This window comes from Fundulus heteroclitus, chromosome 18 (assembly GCF_011125445.2).
Source record: "Fundulus heteroclitus isolate FHET01 chromosome 18, MU-UCD_Fhet_4.1, whole genome shotgun sequence".
Classification (NCBI taxonomy): Eukaryota; Metazoa; Chordata; class Actinopteri; order Cyprinodontiformes; family Fundulidae; genus Fundulus; species Fundulus heteroclitus.
In genome coordinates, this window is record NC_046378.1 from 37,734,765 (window position 1) to 37,753,870 (window position 19,106).

Genomic DNA, 19,106 nt, shown 5'->3' on the forward strand with positions numbered 1-19,106 from the left:
TCCTCCCTGGGAGCTGCAGCGCCAGGTGGGCGGAGCCAAGCAGGTAGCTGCTGCTGCACACCTGAGCCTCATCGCCCTCATCAGCTGCAGGAGCTCACATGAAGCTCTGAGTGTCGACCCAAGTGGTTGAGAAATAATTGCAAAATTATTAGATATTCAGTGGGTTGAAGAAGTTAAGCCATTAAGATGAGTGATATGTTCAGATTCTAGTTCATCCTTAATTAGTTTGCAATATAAACATTCAGAAAGCAGGCCAGATATTTTAATTGACACTATATAGAATAAATATGATGGGTTTAATGATACATTTTGTATGGATACCAGCACATTATGGAGTTAAAGGAAATTAACAGGCAGATAGGGCAGCAAAGGAAGCTGTTAGAAATTTAACAGTGGATTTAATTATTAATTTAAGTAAATCGGAAGTAATATTTGTTATTCAAACAGAAAATTAAGGATAAATGGCAAGAGGAATGGGAGAAAGGAAAAAGAGGCATAAAAATATAAATAAATAAAATTCAAAAGAAAACTGGAGAAATGAGAAGAACAAGAAGAGAAGAAACAAATATTTGTCGTTTGAGATTTGGACTTAAATTTTTGTTAAATCTCTGTATATTTTAGGGAAACATTGGAATGGTAAATGTGAACACTGGAGTAGATGAAACAATTGAACATGTCATGCTGTACTGTAATAAATATGAGGAGGAGAGACAGCAATTAATTCTACATTTATGTAAGGTAAAAGTTAAATTTGATTTATGTGAATTATTTAGAAGTGATCCAGAAAGTAACATTTACAGGATAACATTTGGCTATTTAAAAATAACACAATTGTATAATAGAATTTAAGTCCTGAGAGTCATTCTGGTCCACACTCCATACCAGTAGATGGCAGAAAAGCATCTATTTGTTGTTTGCCAACCGCCAAAAAAATGCAATAAAGAAGAAGAAGACCACCCACCGGGAACCACAATAGTCCTAAATAAACATCTGTTTATTTATGACTACATCTTCCTCGTCTGAACTCCTGATCTCCTCCGCAGCGATCCATTCCTGATTCCACGAGAACTGACCCCCTTCTTCCCATTTCATTAAATAAGTTGTTTTTTCCCTTGAGAATTTTCCTGCTTTTGAGTCAAAAACCTCCGCCAGCCGTGACGCTTTCCTACCACAACAAATGCCAACGTATGGATTTGCTAAACTCCATTCAGAGAAAGAATAAGATTGACCTTTTTAATAAAAATAAAAGATCATGTTGAACTTTTGTTGTAACTCAAAAGATGAATATATGAAATATATGTGTTGAATACAGTGATATTTAGTCAATTAGATTATTATAGAACATTTAATTTATTATCTGAATTCACAAACTGAGCCCCGTTATATAAATGCATTACACATAGAATGATGTTTTCAAGCCTTTATCTCTGTTTGATATGATGATTTGCCTCTTATAGATAAAACACAACATTTAAGATTAGAATATTACATCAGAAAAATAGAAAAACCTTGTTAGATATAGAAATCTGAAAACGAAAAGTATGCTCAATACCTAAAGCTGCTTGTTTTCAATCTGACAAACCAAAGCTCCTTGGAGAACTGATTCTAGTTTGTTGAATGGTTGTAAGGTGGAGGATGTGTGATGCTGTGGGCCCGCTGTTCTTCAATAGGACTTTAGAAACTCAGAAACCCCCAAATAATTCTCATTACAAATCCGGTGGACTCTTCCAATAAACAGAAACCTGTTCCTCACTACGTGTTGCTACACAGTTTTGCTCCAAATGTGGTCAAAACGACACAGAACTGGGTCCCCAAACACAAAACTACACAATTTAAATCAGTCCACTGAGCTGAATCTTCATCGGTGAATCACATCAGATTGACGTGAGTCAGAGAACCATAGCATCATTCACCTCTCTCTATGCCTCATCAGGTAAGAGTCATATCTGTTTTGTTTTGTTGTTATGGCAGCCTGAGCTCAGAACGCCGTAGCCTAGAAAGGGTCATGTGACCTGGAGTGGTGCTCTAGGTCACATGACCCATTCAGCGACGGATCCGACCTTCTAGGCAAGTTTTAGAGAAGGGCAGCACGGAGCGTCGATACACGCCAAATCCTGCGCATTAACCTGAAAAATCATTTAATATATCTCTAATTAAGCTAATATTTGGGTCAAAGCTTACAGTTTAAAATAAATTTTGTTTTAAAACCAGTCGTCCTGTTGTTAAATTAACAATTTTAAAGAATTGAATGGGACACAAAGGAAAGGTTTCTTGTTGTTGTTGTTTTTTTGGGAACAGCTTGAGTTGTATTTCCAGTTAAGCGTGTTCTGTGCCGCAGCTTCACGGGGGAAAAAAAGTAGATCAGGACTTTAAACGACCGGAAGTTTAAGGTGTGGCCCCGCGAGGACGGAAAAACAACTTCTCAGGATCGCAGTGATCCATTCCTTCTGTGTCGAAAGCAAATCGCTTTCCTGAAAAAAACACAGCGTCACTAAAAAAACACCCCACTACGTCCTGTGACAGAAACCTTTGTATAAACAAAGCCAGTGAGACACACCTTTGTCACATGATACTGTGATACAGCTTCCTTTCCTGGAAAATGTTGCTAAAACCATCTCCTCACCTGTAGTTTCTCAGTTTTATTCAATGTTTTACACAGAAATGTGAAAACTCAGCCCCCTGCCTAAACCTTAACAGCCTAAACAAGTTCTCTAGAACTTAAAGAACATTATTAACTTCATTGTGAAGCTGAAATATTCTGAAAAGTGTTGAAAGCCACAATCGCTTACATGAATAAGAAGTCTTGCCCACAAGTTTCCAACAAGGAAATAAGTTGAAAGCATATTCTAATCCTTGCATAACAATCCGTTCATCGTCGTTCTTTAGTAACATTTTAGCATTTTTTAGTTTAGGACAAAGCTAAAAAGTGATAATCCAATTTTCACATAGTTTTATTTAGATCACACACACAAAACAATAACGGCTATATTACCAAGAAGAGAGTAAAGTTAATTTAAAGGATGGTGGGAACAAATTTACAAGCTTTGAAAAAAATAAAGAAATAAACAAAATTATGCTAAACATACTATTTTTGCTAGATAAAACATTTATTTACACAGATCTATTGTTGTTATAAAGGTAGATGTAATCTTACTTCATTTGTATTGTACAGTTTTTATCTTTTTAGAACATATATACATTCTTTCACCATATAAAAATAGAGTAAATACACAGATTAACGATAATCACGATAAAATTAAGCAGTTACATCTCTCCCAATTATTATTTTAAAAGGAAAAAAAGCATTAGTTTCTTGGAAGTAATAAATATCAATATTTATAAATATCAATACTTATAAATATCATAAAAGAAGGTCCTCAGTGACCATTAAAGTGAGCTACTACTGGCAAAAAGAAACAAAAACCAAAAAAAGAGGACGCAGTCGTCATTTATGCCTTCAGTTTCACACATTTAGATTCCCTCTGTGATGTACAGCCGACCTCTTCAAACTTCTTCTCTCAGCATGTCAAGACCTGAGAATTTGCACAAATATTCATTCATTAGTACGACAAACGCGGGCTGTCTTATTCTCTTTAGTCCATGCAAAGATGACACATTTTATACATATTCTCTGGACGTGGAGACAGTCTTCACGGGGGTGAATCTGGATTTGGTCACATAGTGCAGGTCTTCCTCTTTGGGGGGGCAGTTCCAGCACAGTAGTCCGCCTCCCATCAGGAGCAGGGCGGACGCCGCCCAGCCGAGGTACAGCGCTGCACCCAGCTCGTACCTCTGGGTCTCGGGCATCATGGGGTTGTAGAAGTTGTTGACGATGGTGTTGGCGGACCAGGAGACGGGAATGAGGCAGAGCACCCCGGACAGGATGAACAAAACGCCGGCCACGATGCAGACTTTGGACTTGGATTGCTCGTCCTCAATGCAGTTGGTGCATTTTCCGCCAGCGATGGACATGAACACGCCAAAGATCCCCAGCAGGATGGAAATGACGATCATGGCGCGGGCCGCCTGCAGGTCCTGCGGCAGGGCCAGCACCGAGTCGTACACCTTGCACTGCATCTGGCCTGTGCTCTGCACCACGCAGTTCATCCACATGCCCTGCCAGATGTTCTGAGCCGTGATGATGTTGGCCCCCACAAAGGCGGACACCTTCCACATGGGCAGGCCGCACACCACTACGTCCAGGAGCCAGCCGATCATCGCTATTATTATGCCGCCGATCTGAAGCCCCTGAGAGACCATCCTGCTGCCTTGCTCCGACGCACCAAAGTCAAAAGGAAAACGGTCGATACGCCGCAGGCTGGAATTTAAAGGTTCTTGTGTGAGAGGATTGGACAGAAGCATGGGGGTGCCTGATACTGCAGCCCTCAGCACCCATTGGCTGGAAAGAGTTTACACACAAACACAAGGTGTCCTTTTTGCAGTGCTGACCGGCAAGAAATCCTGAGTTTCAAGGTCAGATATTAACATGATATTTAGACTGGTGTGACCAGCACTGGAGCCCTCATTAAACCAAAAGGTTATTCATTTCTTTAACTGTTATATTAATAACATTCCCCAATCTAAAAGGAGCCACACTGCAAAAAGGGAACTAAAGGTAAGTAGAATTTTCTTGAAATTAGTATATTTTTACTTGATTTGGGCACCTAAATGAGATAATTTGCCAATGGATTGAGTATTTTTACCCATAAAATAAGATAATTACACATCCTGCACTTGAAATAAGATGATGGAGATGAGTTGTCCTTATTTTAGGTGCAAAAATCTTATTCCATTGGCAAATAGTCTTATTTACCTGCTGAAATCAAGGAAAAATGCACAAATTTCAAGAACATTTTACTTACTCTGAGTTCCCTTTTTGCAGTGTACAACGTTAATTACTACAATATATCGGCGCAATTGCCAATAATACCCACTGATTCCAGCTGATTGGTTAATGCAGAGGTTTACTCTGCAGGAACAATGAATAAATAGTCCCACTTCGTGTTCAAAAGCCACGTTTTCTGCGTTTTAACCAGAAGCCACAAAATATTCCAGTCCTGATATTACATTTTACAGACTTCCACTTGAGGCTTGTAAACACTGACTCCTGAGTCTATAATGGTTTTAAATGTTGGCTGAATTAAAAGTGATGTTCCAAATACTCTTGCTCTGTTGTTACATGATCTCGGTTCTGCATTTAATACAACTGCTCATGACATGTTGGACAAGTCTTCTCTGGCGGGCCAGGACAACTTTCTGTCACTGTGAATTCACATGTGGGAGTTCCTCAAGGCTGCCGATTTGGTCCAGTTTTATTTATTATTTGTGCAAACTCCCGAGTTAGAGTATGACAAAATCTCTGATATGGAAACCTATGTATTTGACACACAACAATCATATTTCTGTCCCATTATGGCTACATGCTCTTGAAGCCTCAGTGTGTAAAATGATGCGTTGAATGAATCACAAATGACCGAGAAACGTGCTCTGATGCCTCGCCGTTAATCGTGTAATAACTAAAACGGAAGCTGCGGAGCAACATAAATGGCACAATGTCAACATCCTGCAACTGATAACTGTGGCAACGGAGCTAGTTCAGTGTTAGCTAACAAACAAAGTAGCCTTCTCTGCCGGGAGAACAGAGTAGTTGCTAGACTATGCTGCCCTGTTTCTAACATAACGGCAAAATAAGCTTTACTGTTGCACTGAATTATGTTAATTTAATTAATTTACCATCTGGTTAAAGCTACAGCGATATTGTCAGGGTTCTCTGTGCTGCTCTACTCTAACTCTACTCCTCAGGTGTGTCTAGTTGGCTGAGGAGGAGTGGTCCACACCTGCAGCTCGTTGCAGGCGGCTTCCTCTGGCTTCTTAAGCAGAGCGCTGACAGATGGAAGACGCCAGAGCCTTAACCAGTCGTGGTACGACGTGGCCTCTGTCCCAACTCTCGGAAACCAGCTTGTGAGTTTTTGCTCTTCATTTTTGACTAATTTTTGGATCTCTGTTTTGCTTCAGATTTTTGGTGCTTGGATGCACTCACCTGTCTTGACGTCTCGTTCCGAAGAAACAGACCAGCAGAACCGTCTGCTCAGATTTTGCTCTGGCGCTCCCCTCATACTTCCTGGAAGTTACCCAGCGAGGCCTGAGATCCCCTCTCCCGGTTTCTGCTGGTTCTGCATTTCACTCTGGTCAATCCATCTGTCAACCGTTGCCGACGAGGCTCGCTCAGGATCCCTCGCCAGTTACATCAGCCGTCCTCAGCCACTAGCCGCCTATCTCCAGCTGAGTAGAATCATAGAGTACTCCCGACGCTACTTCTTCCCGGTTAGGTCCGCCCAGCCCAATGACTCTCCAGGCGTGACGTTCTGACCCAGCCGAATCGCCTGTAGTTCCGTCCATAGTTCTGCCTGTTTCCAAAATAAACATCTTAAAACTGTGCATTGCCTCCCGTTCGTATCTGCATGTGGACTCGTCACCTGAAAACCATGACAGAAGAAGGCTCTGGCCACCAAAGTCCAGCGGATACGTTCGGGCGGCAGATAGCCGCACAGCAGGAACAGATTCAGTCGCTAGGTTTAGCCGTAAATTCAACACAGGAACAGCTTCATAGATTAGCCGCTCAGTTTAGCCAGCTCATGGACACAGTCACTTCCGCGATGACGTCGCCTGTCACTCAAGACCTTAGCACCCCGCCTCCCGTCGCTCAGAGTACTGATAATCAGATTTGGACTCCGCCACTTGAGGGCGCGTCACCTTGTCCGGATAAGTTCTCTGGTGACAATGGGAGTTGCGGAGGTTTCCTTTTTCAGTGTAAACTGGTGTTTAACCGATCCCCTCAGACATTCGCCTCAGATGAGGTTAAGATATCTTATGTCTTACGACTACTAACGGGTAAGGCTCTTAGATGGGCCGAGGCTCGATTCCCTGATTGTCAGTCATTCGGGGTTACTTTTCAGGACTTCGTTACCGAATTTAAAACGATTTTTTCACCCGAGTTAGATTCGGCTCAACAGTCTCGTCATCTCCTCACTTTGAAGCAGCACGGTCGACGCGTATCAGACTTCTCTGTGGAGTTTCGCACGTTTGCCGCTGCGGCGGGTTGGCAACCAAGGCCGTTAAAGGCAGTATTTTTTCAGGCTCTTGATGAGACTCTTAAGGATGAATTAGCCCGGGTTGAGGAACCCGAGGATTTTGTAGCGTTAGCTATCCGTTTGGATTCCCGGCTACGCAGTCGGAGCCGAGTTAGACCGAACCAAGTCTTGCGATCATCCACATCTTCTACGCTCACCTATAGGGAACCCCGGTCCACTCCACCACCTCCCGAACCCATGCAGTTGGGACAGGTCGGTTTAACTAATAAGGAGCGTCAACAGCGCTTCTCAGGCAACTTATGCCTTTATTGTGGAGGGGAAGGTCATTTCCTAAGAGACTGTCCGGTTCGGCCAAAAGACCCAGTCCGCCGTTCGTAACGGGGAGAACGGTGGACGATAGTAGATCTAGTCCCCGAGTAGCCACTAAAGCGCCTTCTCTTTCTCGCTTATGTTTGCCAGTCACTTTAATGTTTGACCAGGATACTTTCGATGTCTCGGCTCTAGTAGACTCTGGTTCGGATTTCAACTTAATTGACCAAGCCATAGTGGATCAGCTCCGTGTGCCGGTCGAACCTTTACCCGAGCCTCTCCGGGTGTCGTCTTTAGATGGGCAGAAGTTAACTTTGATCACCCATCGCACCCGACCACTAGTAGTGACAGTTTCTGGTAACCACCGGGAACAACTTTCGTTTGTTGTCTTCCCAGTAAAGCGTTCACCCGTGGTTTTGGGTTTAGCCTGGTTAAGTGTCCACAGCCCACAGTTTAACTGGGCTGAGTCCCGACTAGAATCTTGGTCTCCAGCTTGTCATTCTCGTTGTTTACAGTCCGCTCGCCCTGTATCTGTTTCCCCTTCCTCCGAGACAGAATCTAGGGACGTAATTGACCTCTCTCGTGTTCCGGAGGAATACCACGATTTACGGAAGGTATTCAGTAAAACTCAAGCTTGTTCACTTCCTCCACATCGACCTTACGATTGCGCTATTGACCTATTGCCTGGGGCTCCACTACCGGTGAGTCGGCTCTACAACATCTCCAGGTCAGAACGTCAAGCACTCGAGAAGTATATAGGGGAGTCTCTGGCGACTGGGTTAATTCGTCCTTCATCCTCCCCATTGGGCGCCGGCTTCTTTTTTGTCGGTAAAAAGGATGGTACCCTTCGACCCTGTATCGATTATCGAGGGCTTAACCAAATAACTGTTAAGAATAAGTACCCGCTCCCTCTATTATCTTCAGCTCTCGAGCCAGTCCAGAATGCCAAGATCTTTACTAAACTTGATCTGCGCAACGCTTATCATTTGGTTCGGGTGAGACAGGGGGATGAGTGGAAGACGGCCTTTAAGACCCCGTTAGGTCACTTTGAGTACCTAGTCATGCCTTTTGGTTTGTGCAATGCTCCGGCAGTTTTTCAAGCACTGGTGAACGATGTCCTTCGGGATTTTTTGAATGTTTTTGTTTTCGTCTATCTAGACGACATCCTGATTTACTCTCGTGACCTAGAACAACACAAACAACACGTCCGTCTTGTTCTCCAGCGATTATTAGAAAATCGCTTATTTGTTAAAGCTGAGAAATGTGATTTTCACCAGTCTTCTATTTCCTTTCTGGGTCTTGTGTTAGAGGGCGGACAGGTGAAGTCAGATCCGGAGAAAATAAGGGCAGTAGTGGAATGGCCTGTTCCTGAGTCGCGCAAACAGCTCCAACGCTTTCTTGGTTTCGCAAACTTCTATCGGCGCTTTATCAGGAACTATAGTCAGGTAGCTTCCCCATTACATGCTCTCACTTCCCCCAAGGTTCCTTACGTCTGGAGTCCTGAGGCCGAGGAGGCTTTTAATAGACTCAAGTCTCGTTTTTCCCAGGCTCCCATACTAGTTCATCCCGATCCAGCCAAACAGTTTATTCTAGAGATTGATGCCTCTAATACCGGGGTGGGAGCGGTTTTGTCCCAACAGTCTGAGGTTGACTGTAAATTACATCCTTGTGCGTTCTTCTCCCGTCGTTTATCCCCGGCAGAGCAGAACTATGACGTAGGTGATCGTGAGCTACTAGCTATTAAACTAGCGTTGGAGGAGTGGCGGCACTGGCTAGAATGATCCGAGCAGCCCATCATAATATGGACAGATCACAAGAACCTCTCCTATCTGCAGTCAGCCCGTCGACTCAACTCAAGACAGGCCCGTTGGTCTTTGTTTTTCTCTCGATTTAACCTCACCATCACCTACAGACCCGGCTCCAGAAATGTCAAGCCTGATGCCCTTTCCCGTCAGTTTACCTCTTTTGAACAAGAGAGGGAGCCGGAACCGATTCTTCCCCTTACTTGTACTGTTGGAGCCCTGCATTGGGATCTGGAGGACAGGATCAGACAGGCCCAACTTTTAGACCCGGACCCAGGTACAGGTCCACCTGGACTTAAGTATGTTCCCCAGTCAGTTCGTCCTGAGGTTCTACGCTGGAGTCATGACACTAAGTTTTCCGCCCATCCGGGCATTTTTAGAACCCAGTCCCAGGTGTCCCGGCGTTTCTGGTGGCCTTCATGGACTAAGGATGTTAGAGAGTATGTACTAGCTTGTCCAGTTTGCGCCCAGAATAAGTCCTCTACTCAGCCACCTTCCGGTTTGTTAAATCCTCTACCCATCCCCAGACGTCCATGGTCCCACATTGCTATTGATTTCGTTACCGGCCTCCCCTTGTCCCAAGGTATGTCAACTATTTTGACAGTGGTTGATCGGTTTTCTAAGTCTTGTCATCTTATTCCCATCCGTAAATTACCCAACGCCCTCCAGACAGCCCAGCTCCTCATCAAACATGTGTTCAGACTTCACGGCATCCCAGTTGACATTCTCTCTGACCGGGGTCCTCAGTTTATCTCCCAGGTCTGGCGGCACTTTTGCTCTGCTCTTGGTGCCCGTTACACACTCACCTCCGGATATCATCCTCAGACCAATGGCCAAACTGAACGCATGAATCAGCAACTAGAGACTACCCTCCGCTGCCTTACGTCATCTTCTCCCTCTGACTGGAACAAGTTTTTGCCCTGGGTAGAGTATGCCCTTAACTCTCACATCACCTCAGCTACTGGACGTTCACCCTTTGAAGTTGCGTTAGGATATCAACCTCCACTTCTACCTACAGATGAACTCAGGATTCCCTTCACCTCCGTTAACGACTACATTGCTCGCTGCCAGGACATCTGGAGAACAACTATCACAGCACTCACTCGCACCGCAGAGCGGAGCAAGAGGTTTGCCGACCAGCACCGCCGACCAGCTCCCCATTATCGCCCCGGTCAGAAGGTTTGGTTATCCTCCAGAGACGTTTTGTCCAACCCGTCCGCTAAGAAGCTTGCTCCCTGGTTCACTGGTCCCTATGAGATAGAGGCAGTTATTAACCCGACCACCGTCCGCCTACGTTTGCCCCCTCACTCCCGAGTACACCCTACCTTCCATGTGTCCCAGATCAAGCCAGTCTTGGACAGCAACTTGTGCCCTCCTTCCGGACCCCCTCCACCCTCCCAGGACAGTCAGAACCCTCGTGTTCTCAGGGTTGTGGATGCCCGTCGGCGAGGTAGGGGCCACCAATACCTCGTCGACTGGGAGGGTTGTAGCTCTGAGGAGCGCTCGTGGGTTTCTGCAGCTACCATCTCGAATAAGGACTTGATTTTAGATTTTTGGGCTACTCAACTCAGCACCTCTTCGTCTGGGCCGCCAGGAGGCGGCCGTTGAGGGGGGGGTAGTGTCAGGGTTCTCTGTGCTGCTCTACTCTAACTCTACTCCTCAGGTGTGTCTAGTTGGCTGAGGAGGCGTGGTCCACACCTGCAGCTCGTTGCAGGCGGCTTCCTCTGGCTTCTTAAGCAGAGCGCTGACAGATGGAAGACGCCAGAGCCTTAACCAGTCGTGGTACGACGTGGCCTCTGTCCCAACTCTCGGAAACCAGCTTGTGAGTTTTTGCTCTTCATTTTTGACTAATTTTTGGATCTCTGTTTTGCTTCAGATTTTTGGTGCTTGGATGCACTCACCTGTCTTGACGTCTCGTTCCGAAGAAACAGACCAGCAGAACCGTCTGCTCAGATTTTGCTCTGGCGCTCCCCTCATACTTCCTGGATGTTACCCAGCGAGGCCTGAGATCCCCTCTCCCGGTTTCTGCTGGTTCTGCATTTCACTCTGGTCAATCCATCTGTCAACCGTTGCCGACGAGGCTCGCTTAGGATCCCTCGCCAGTTACATCAGCCGTCCTCAGCCACTAGCCGCCTATCTCCAGCTGAGTAGAATCATAGAGTACTCCCGACGCTACTTCTTCCCGGTTAGGTCCGCCCAGCCCAATGGTAAGCAGCGCAACTTCTAGCAATTCTCCTGGTTCTACTTTCAGAGTTACTTACTCCCTCTTTCTTACAGACTCTCCAGCCGTGACGTTCTGACCCAGCCGAGTTGCCCGTAGTTCCGTCCGTAGATCTGCCTGTTTCCAAAATAAACATCTTAAAACTGTGCATTGCCTCCCGATCGTATTTGCATGTGGGCTCGTCACCTGAAAACCATGACAGATATACACTGTCATTTTCTCCAGGTTTTTACTACTTTTTCTTTTCTTGGTCACTTTTTATTTATTTATTCATTTTTCTGTTTACTTATTTATTTATTTTATTTTTTATTTATTTATTTAGGTACTCCATTTTAACAGTAAACGACAAAAAAAAGATCTACGATCGCCTTTGCTTGTTTAATATTCCTCCTGCACTGACAGTATGTTTTCATATACAGCTTAACTGTATATGAGTTTTACAGCTTTCTAGTTAACTGAATCACCACTTTTTTGTTCTTTTTTTTCTATCTACATTTCATTCATACTTGCTTTTATTCTGTTTTATTTTGCTATATTTTAATCATGTAAAGCACTTTGCATTGTCTTTGTACTGAATTGTGCTATACAAATAAATTTGCCTTGCCTTGCCTTAAATGCTTAAGGCTGAAAAGTTTGTCTGCTTTCAGTTCCTGTAATCCAAAAATGGCGACTCAACATGGTTTCTTTCATTGGGTGCACCTGCATTGCCACCTCTGCGTTGATAAACTACTCATTGTAAGCTATGAGAACCCTTTTGTTTTTTATGCAATTTTTATTAGACTTTGGCAGAATATGTATTTATGAAAGCAATACTTTAAAAGGAAAATTTAAAGTTAAAGATCAGGACTCAGGTCAGACTGAATTAGGCAGAAAAATTACAGTTTGCCTTAAAGTGTGTAGAGTCACCAGTTTGACAAAGTCTACTAAAATCACAATTTTCCACAGGTATGATTTTTGGAACTGTGTCTTTAAGAGCAGCTGTAAAACCAACAATCCAGGCAGATCCAGTCCATCTGACATGCCTACACCAGGAAAATGGCGTGTATAACTCCGCCGACTCTCTGCTTTTAAAAGGAAAGATTTTAAAGTTCAGCTGTTTGTTTATTAAACCCTGAATGGTCACAGAGCAGCTGCTCAGAGAGACCCCTCAGGTCTCCAGATACCTGTTTAGTCATTGCTCTTAGAACCAGAACCAAACCAGTTGAGACAGCATTTTATTTCTATGATCTTCTGTCTTTCTTTAATGCAATGCTTACATTTTATTGATTATCTTTTAATGTCCTTCTTATCTTTCAATCTCTCATGAATTTTCAAGCAACTTTGATCCCATTTTTTTAATGAGCTATGAATAAACCCATATATGAGTAGTGCCCATTAATAATCCTGCTTTTTCTCACTTTAAGCTATGAAGTTCACATATTGCTGCTGGAAATTGGGGGCATGTATTTCACATTAAACTAATTACAGAAACCAGTATATATACAGTTTAGCTTCTAGGCTAATAATGGACCAAACTTTTCTCTAATAAGAAGAATAAAATGAAAAGATTAGTCAAAACTCTTTGATTAAGCCCCATAAGAGTAGGACTCATGTTTATTTTATTTACACATGTTGGCACAGTAGGGGAAGGAAATTGCTTCAAGTTAGAAGCATCAAAATTCAGATGTAAAAAGATATCTGAAAGCATAGTTTTAACAAAGCAAGTGCCAATAGCTGGTTAATTTCTCATCAATCGATTAACGTGAAAAAAACATTGCAGTTTTTCACACATGTGTGAAAAGCCAAGGTGTTACTGTTGTCATTGCCTCTATATGCATTAATCCCTACAAGATTGATGAGGAATCTAGTAAAAATAAAACTTCTACCCAAATTCTAAAATTAACTGTATTATCTGATTGTGTTTAAGAGAAATGAACACTTAATTTACGGCAATGTGGGGATTTGCATGACAAAAAAAGCTTTTCTTGCTCCTGACCGCTAGGGGCAGTGTTGTATAGCTATATAACCTTCATATCTATCTATCTATCTATCTATCTATCTATCTATCTATCTATCTATCTATCTATGATCATATTTGATATATACAAGGACCTAGAGTTTTACAGAATTTTAAATTTCATTTATTTCAGTTATTCAATTCACTGTGAAACACATTACATAAATGAATTACTCACAGACTGATGCTTTATTATTTTTTATTTTGAGGGGGGGGGAGGTGTTTACAGTTTAGGATTAGAATACAACTAAGAGCAATTAAAAACACGTTTTTTAATACCGAAATGTGGACCTACCTGCTTGAAGTGTATTTTCAAAATGTACTTTTAACCTGACAAATGAGCCTCATTGGAATGCATATTCTATTTCATATACTACATGTTAAGTGCCTTGCCTAAGGGAATATTTGCACAAGGCAGTGGAGTGGAGTCCAACCCTCGTTTTCCCAGCGAGCCACACCCTCCCAGCATTTGTTCCAAACATTTGAAAAGTCAATTAGTAATAAATCCACAGTCACTTTTCTTGGAGATGAGTTTTAAAAATAGGGATTATATTTTATGATTTAGTTTCCTCTGTTTTTACTGGAAAGAGTTGGAAAAGTATCGTACTCTGAAAAGTGTCTGAATCCGATCTGGTCAGAGGTGAAGGATTCCCCCAATCAGCAGAAAATTAAGCTCAATGGTGGATTTTCAAACTACCTAAAAATTAAAACATACTTTTATACGTTTAAAGCCATTTAAACTTGCACCCTGTATTTTGACTTAAACGTAGAGTTTGTGTTACTATAAGAGAATAAACAATATTTTGCAAATGTATCTTAACGAAAAAAATTACATTTAGATGATTAAACTAAAGCACAGAAACTCTAAAAGATAAAGGAAAAGTTTTGATCAAGGCAGAAGTGAAACAAATAAAGCAGAACATTTAGTCTCAGTATCAATAAAAAAGACATTTATTTACAGGATCAAAAAGAGTCTTTCCATACAGACACTTGGAAATGCAAAATTTAAATGAGTACAAATAATGGAAATGAATAAAATGAAATGCAAAGTATATAAAAAATAGCAATACTATGGATGAACGTAACACAATAAAAGCTGTTCCCGAACATACGTCGTCATTTTCTTTCCCGCTTCTCACACATTTTGTGCTGCAGCTACAGTTCTTTGGGCGTGTCTCGTCCTCAGGATGAAACGGAGCGCTGGAGCTCAGCAGGAAAGCGTCGGACTACATCCTGAACACAACAACAGTCACTGTGGAAAACCATTTCTAAATGTGGCTTCAGAAGTGAAGCGCAGAGTCTCTCAGACGTAGTCCTTTGGGGCAGACGAGCGAGGAGCGGAGTACTTGACAGGGCCGTCATCTTTGGGAGGGCAGCTGGCACAGAGGAGCCCGCCTCCCAGGATCAGGAGGGCAGATGCCCCCCAGCCGATGAAGAGCGACGCTCCCAACTCCATTTTCATTGAGGAGCTCAACATCGGGTTGTAGAACTCCCTTACGATGGTGTTTGCCGTCCAGCAAACGGGGATCAGACACAGGACACCAGAAATGATGAAGATGGCGCCGGCTGCGATGCAGACCTTGGCTTTGGAGTTCTCGTCCTCGATGCAGTTGGTGCACTTGCCGCCCGCAATGGCCAGGAGGAGGGCAAAGATGCCGGTGAGGATGGAGATGATGGTGAGGGCGCGGGCCGCCTGCAGGTCCGAGTCCAGAGCCAGCATGGAGTCGTACACCTTGCACTGCATCTGGCCCGTGCTCTGCACCACGCACTCCATCCAGATGCCCTTCCACGTGGTCTGAGCCGTGACGATGTTCTGGCCTATGAAGGCCGTGACCTTCCACTGGGGCAGAGCGCAGGTGATGATGGCCCCGATCCAGCCGATGATGGCGAGGGCGATGCCCAAGATCTGCATTCCCGCTGACACCATGGTTCACAAGAGAAAAACTGTCCCAAAAAAAAAAAGGTTGTTTCTTTGCAAGTCGCTCTGGAGAGATCCCTGAGAGTAAATGTTTGTGCAGGGTCGGAGCGAGGCGGGTCTTTTATAGGCGCTGAGCCCAGGAAGGGCTTGTCACATGCTGATACTGTGTCATGCAGAGCTGTGACGTTGGTTCTGCTCTCCCCCCCACTCCCCACCTCCAGGCATGTCTCGTCACGCCGGGTCTTTGTCCCGATCTGGTAATCAAAGCAGGTGGAAATGCAACAAACTGACTCATTTAGATTTGGCTGCCATGGCACTCTGAAATACTGGGAACAAAAAAAAAACAAAAAAAAAAAAACAGCCACACCCTAACTACAAGGGGCTCATTTGTTTGTGTTTTTGCTGAAGGATTTTCGTACTTTTCAGAAAACCCTTCAGGTCTAAAATGTCACAATTAGACGGTTCCGTTTTGCTGTCTTTTAAAGCACGGCCACAGCTTTATTTAAATGCAGCATTTGTGCAGCCGGTAGAGAACAAGACGTCTTCTGACATTTTAGCTTCATTCATTTTAAGAAAAAAAAAGAAAAAAAATAACATTTCTTCAGATGTTTCTGCAACATACTTTGTGAAAAGCGAGAACTTTGTTAGTATCTTCTCATCAACAGGAGGTTTGGTCTCTGAAGCGCGGCGGGTTTCAGTGTTTGAAGAGCGCTTTTTAAACAAAGCCCAGTTATTCATTCACCAGCGTTCAGTCCTCAAGATTAAATGATGCATCTGCAGCGCCTTGCAAGACTTACAATAACCCCCCACACCTGTTTACTTTCTGCTATGAGGCGGCCGCTAGCAGCAGCGCCTGCATTTAACCCCCCTTTTACTCTTTTATCACTGAATACAATCAAATCCAGCACACATGTAAAAGACAGTGGTTTTGAATATTAAAAAAAACACCGTTATGCAGTGAAATGGAGACCATAAAATGAAAATATGTAAAGATTATTGTATCAAATGAGCTTTTTTTTTTCAATGGTTAAAACACAGTTGTTTTTTATTACATCTCAAGGCGATTCTTCCAGGTTCTGACATTAAAAACAAAGATTTTTTATAATCTGATAAGATTATAAAAATCCAAAACGGCCTGGTTCCACTATCTGTTGACTTCAAGGATCCAAGGCAGGGAAAAAAAGCAGAAAATATATTCTCCACAGTAAAAAAAAAAAAAAAAAAAGCTGCTTCGGTTGTCTGTAAACAGACGTTTGCAGACCTGCGGGGCATCTAGAGTAATAACATCCAACATACAAATAACTGTGTCCAACCAGAAGGAAAGAAAACCAACAAGCACATATTAAAACCAGGAGCCCGTTTGGCATATTTGTAGATTTCCACTGAACCAATGTTTTCACCACGAATAAATACCTAAATGTGCAGTGTTCTCATAATGAAATACCTACAAGCCAATATTTCTGCTGAAAGAGACTCGAGCATGCAGGGAAAGAAGAAAGAAAACTGCTGACCTTGTTGTGATGTCAGGCGTTTAAGGATGAACGGCCAGAGTTACGGGGAACAGATTGTCTTAGGAGGGAAAGTACGCGCTGCAGTCCAGATTTCAGCCTTCAATTATAGATCTTCCACCGCAGCGAAAAACGCAGCAGGTAGAAGGAGTCTGAGAAATGGCAAGTGCAATCTCTGTAGATTTTCTCCTGCTAAAAAAAAAAAAATCAGGGGACAGTGATAGGGGGCCGAAGGGAGGTAGAGGGAGACCATGGTAGTCTGAAAAATGAATGGAGGCAGTGTTTAAGGGCCATAATACCTCTATTTTATCCAAGGTGGGATCACTGGAGGGATCTGAGCCGGGCAGAGGAGATTGGGTTCTGTGCAGGAGGAATGTTGTACAATTAAGATGCCGAGGACAGGTGCTTTCAGGGCGAGATCAGTCTGATGCAGACGTTTTATGCAGAGGGGTCATCACCGCAAAGATTTATATCAAGCAGACACGTACATTCAAAACCGTCTGAATAATTTGCCGATTCATTGTTGCTTAAGAGACTGTTTAGCTACATCTATGCCACACGGGTAACATATATGCAGGAAAAGTGTGCAGACTGCAGCGTTACGTTGTTCTGCAGCAGCCGCTCAGCAGAATTACTCCGTGAGAACCCGCCGGAGGGAGGAGAGGTGACGAGAGTGAGCAGGTACGCCGGAGCAAGCCCAGACCTAACGGCTGCAGTTGGCTGTCAGTCAGCCAAACCCTGTTCTCAGTCTGGTTCAGGCCTGTGAAAAGTTTAAAAAAACAACAACAACAAAGGATTAAAAAGGATTCAGGTCAATGCTGAATGGGATGAGGACTTTAAAAGAGAAGTTTATTTTAGGGATTTAATTTCCCAGTTTGCACATTTGGGCAAGAAACAACAGTATCTGTAATTATTGCTCACTGGACCAGTTCTTACATCTGTTTAATGGTTGATTTAATTATTTGTTGTCTTATTTTTTGGGGGGAAACTAAACGAACTGGCTTTAAATCAAACTACTCAGCAGCGTTGTGTAACAGCAAACACCAACCGCTTTGACAGATCAGATGGGGGAGGTGTGTTCAGGAAGAGTCATAGTTTCAGTGGGCTATTTATAATCATTAAATCAATATAATCATCACTTTATAATGCAAACATTGACAACATTTTTTCCATAATTTCTACAAAAAATCTGTTAATGTGACAAGAGGGAAGCTGAGAGGCTCGACGGACTGTTGTTAAAATCACCCTCTTTGTTGTCATTAATTTGACGTTTTAGTCATTCTTTATCATTTGTTTTCATCTATTAGTATTTTCCATTATCTATGGTTTTAATGTTTTTTCGCATTAATCTCGTTGAGGATCCCAGGGAAACCCTGTTTCCATTTAGAAGTGCGCTCCTTGGTCAATGATTTGATCTAATTTGAAATGACAGACCCAGATTTAAACACTAGGATCTTAAAACGTGAAGACGACTTGTTTCAGAGGTGAACTAGAAACACAGTTTAATTTTTATTTTTGGCGTGTGGAGCAGCTCAGTTTGGTTCTGGTAAAGGTTTCAGCTTCCTTTAAAAAAAAAAAACATATCTTCCTGTCATTCATCAAGCTTTATATATTTTGATCTTATTTACATTTTTTTTTTTACGAGTCCCTTGTTGTAGTGGTTTGAGTCTATGGCTTTAATTCGGGGGGCTCAGGTTTGATTCCTGGTGTCTGTGTGAGCCGTAACGACGCGCTGGGACAACACCCTGAATAAGGGAGCAGCTGCAAGGCCGTTTTATTTACATCGCATAGTTGTCATGAAACATTAAACAGCAAAGGGGGAAAAAATAGGCCGAATAGACGGAATAAACAGGAAGATTTCTGCAGCCACAGCAGATCTATTTAAACCTGGAGCGACGTGTGAAGGTGTTCGGTCCACAGCTTTGACTCATTAACGTCAAAGCTGTGGAAACTGTGGAAAAGGAGAACAACCGGCGGCTTCTTGGAAGCGGCCAGACTGGTTCCCACTCCCCATCACAGGTGAATATCAAGGTGTTCCTCCTCGGCCTGCAAGCCTGGGCGTGTTTGCTGCACCTGCTGCACATGTGGAGGAACCACGGACATTGTTATCTGAACTCCAATCAGAGCAACAGAAAAGTTTCATTCTGCACGACGGATAGAAAATATCCGGGAAGTTGTGATGTCAGCAAACCTTATTCGTACAAAATTTGCGTCAAAGAATTTATTTTATTTTTTTATGCAAAGTAAACTTCAAACTCCAG

General features: G+C 43.1%; 3 protein-coding genes across 3 annotated transcripts in view; all 3 read right to left on the reverse strand.

Annotated features, from left to right (window-relative positions):
- Window positions 1-17,020, reverse strand: part of LOC105933103 (claudin-4) — a 31,432-nt gene extending 14,412 nt beyond the window's left edge. The window contains exon 1 of the mRNA XM_012872487.3: window positions 16,849-17,020. The gene's annotated coding sequence lies outside the window, so the exon portion shown is untranslated. The remainder of the gene's footprint in view (window positions 1-16,848) is intronic.
- LOC105933107 (claudin-4) lies at window positions 2,934-4,306 on the reverse strand. The gene is made up of 2 exons (XM_021321442.2): window positions 3,625-4,306; window positions 2,934-3,533 (listed from the first exon to the last, which is right to left on the reverse strand). Exons 1-2 carry the CDS (start codon window positions 4,258-4,260, stop codon window positions 3,519-3,521), a joined length of 651 nt encoding a protein of 216 aa, XP_021177117.1. The 5' UTR covers window positions 4,261-4,306; the 3' UTR covers window positions 2,934-3,518.
- On the reverse strand, window positions 14,347-15,441 carry cldna (claudin a). Its single transcript, XM_012872484.3, has one exon. The coding sequence runs from the start codon at window positions 15,344-15,346 to the stop codon at window positions 14,723-14,725; it is 624 nt and encodes a 207-aa protein (XP_012727938.2). The 5' UTR covers window positions 15,347-15,441; the 3' UTR covers window positions 14,347-14,722.
- Window positions 17,021-19,106: the final 2,086 nt, after the last annotated feature.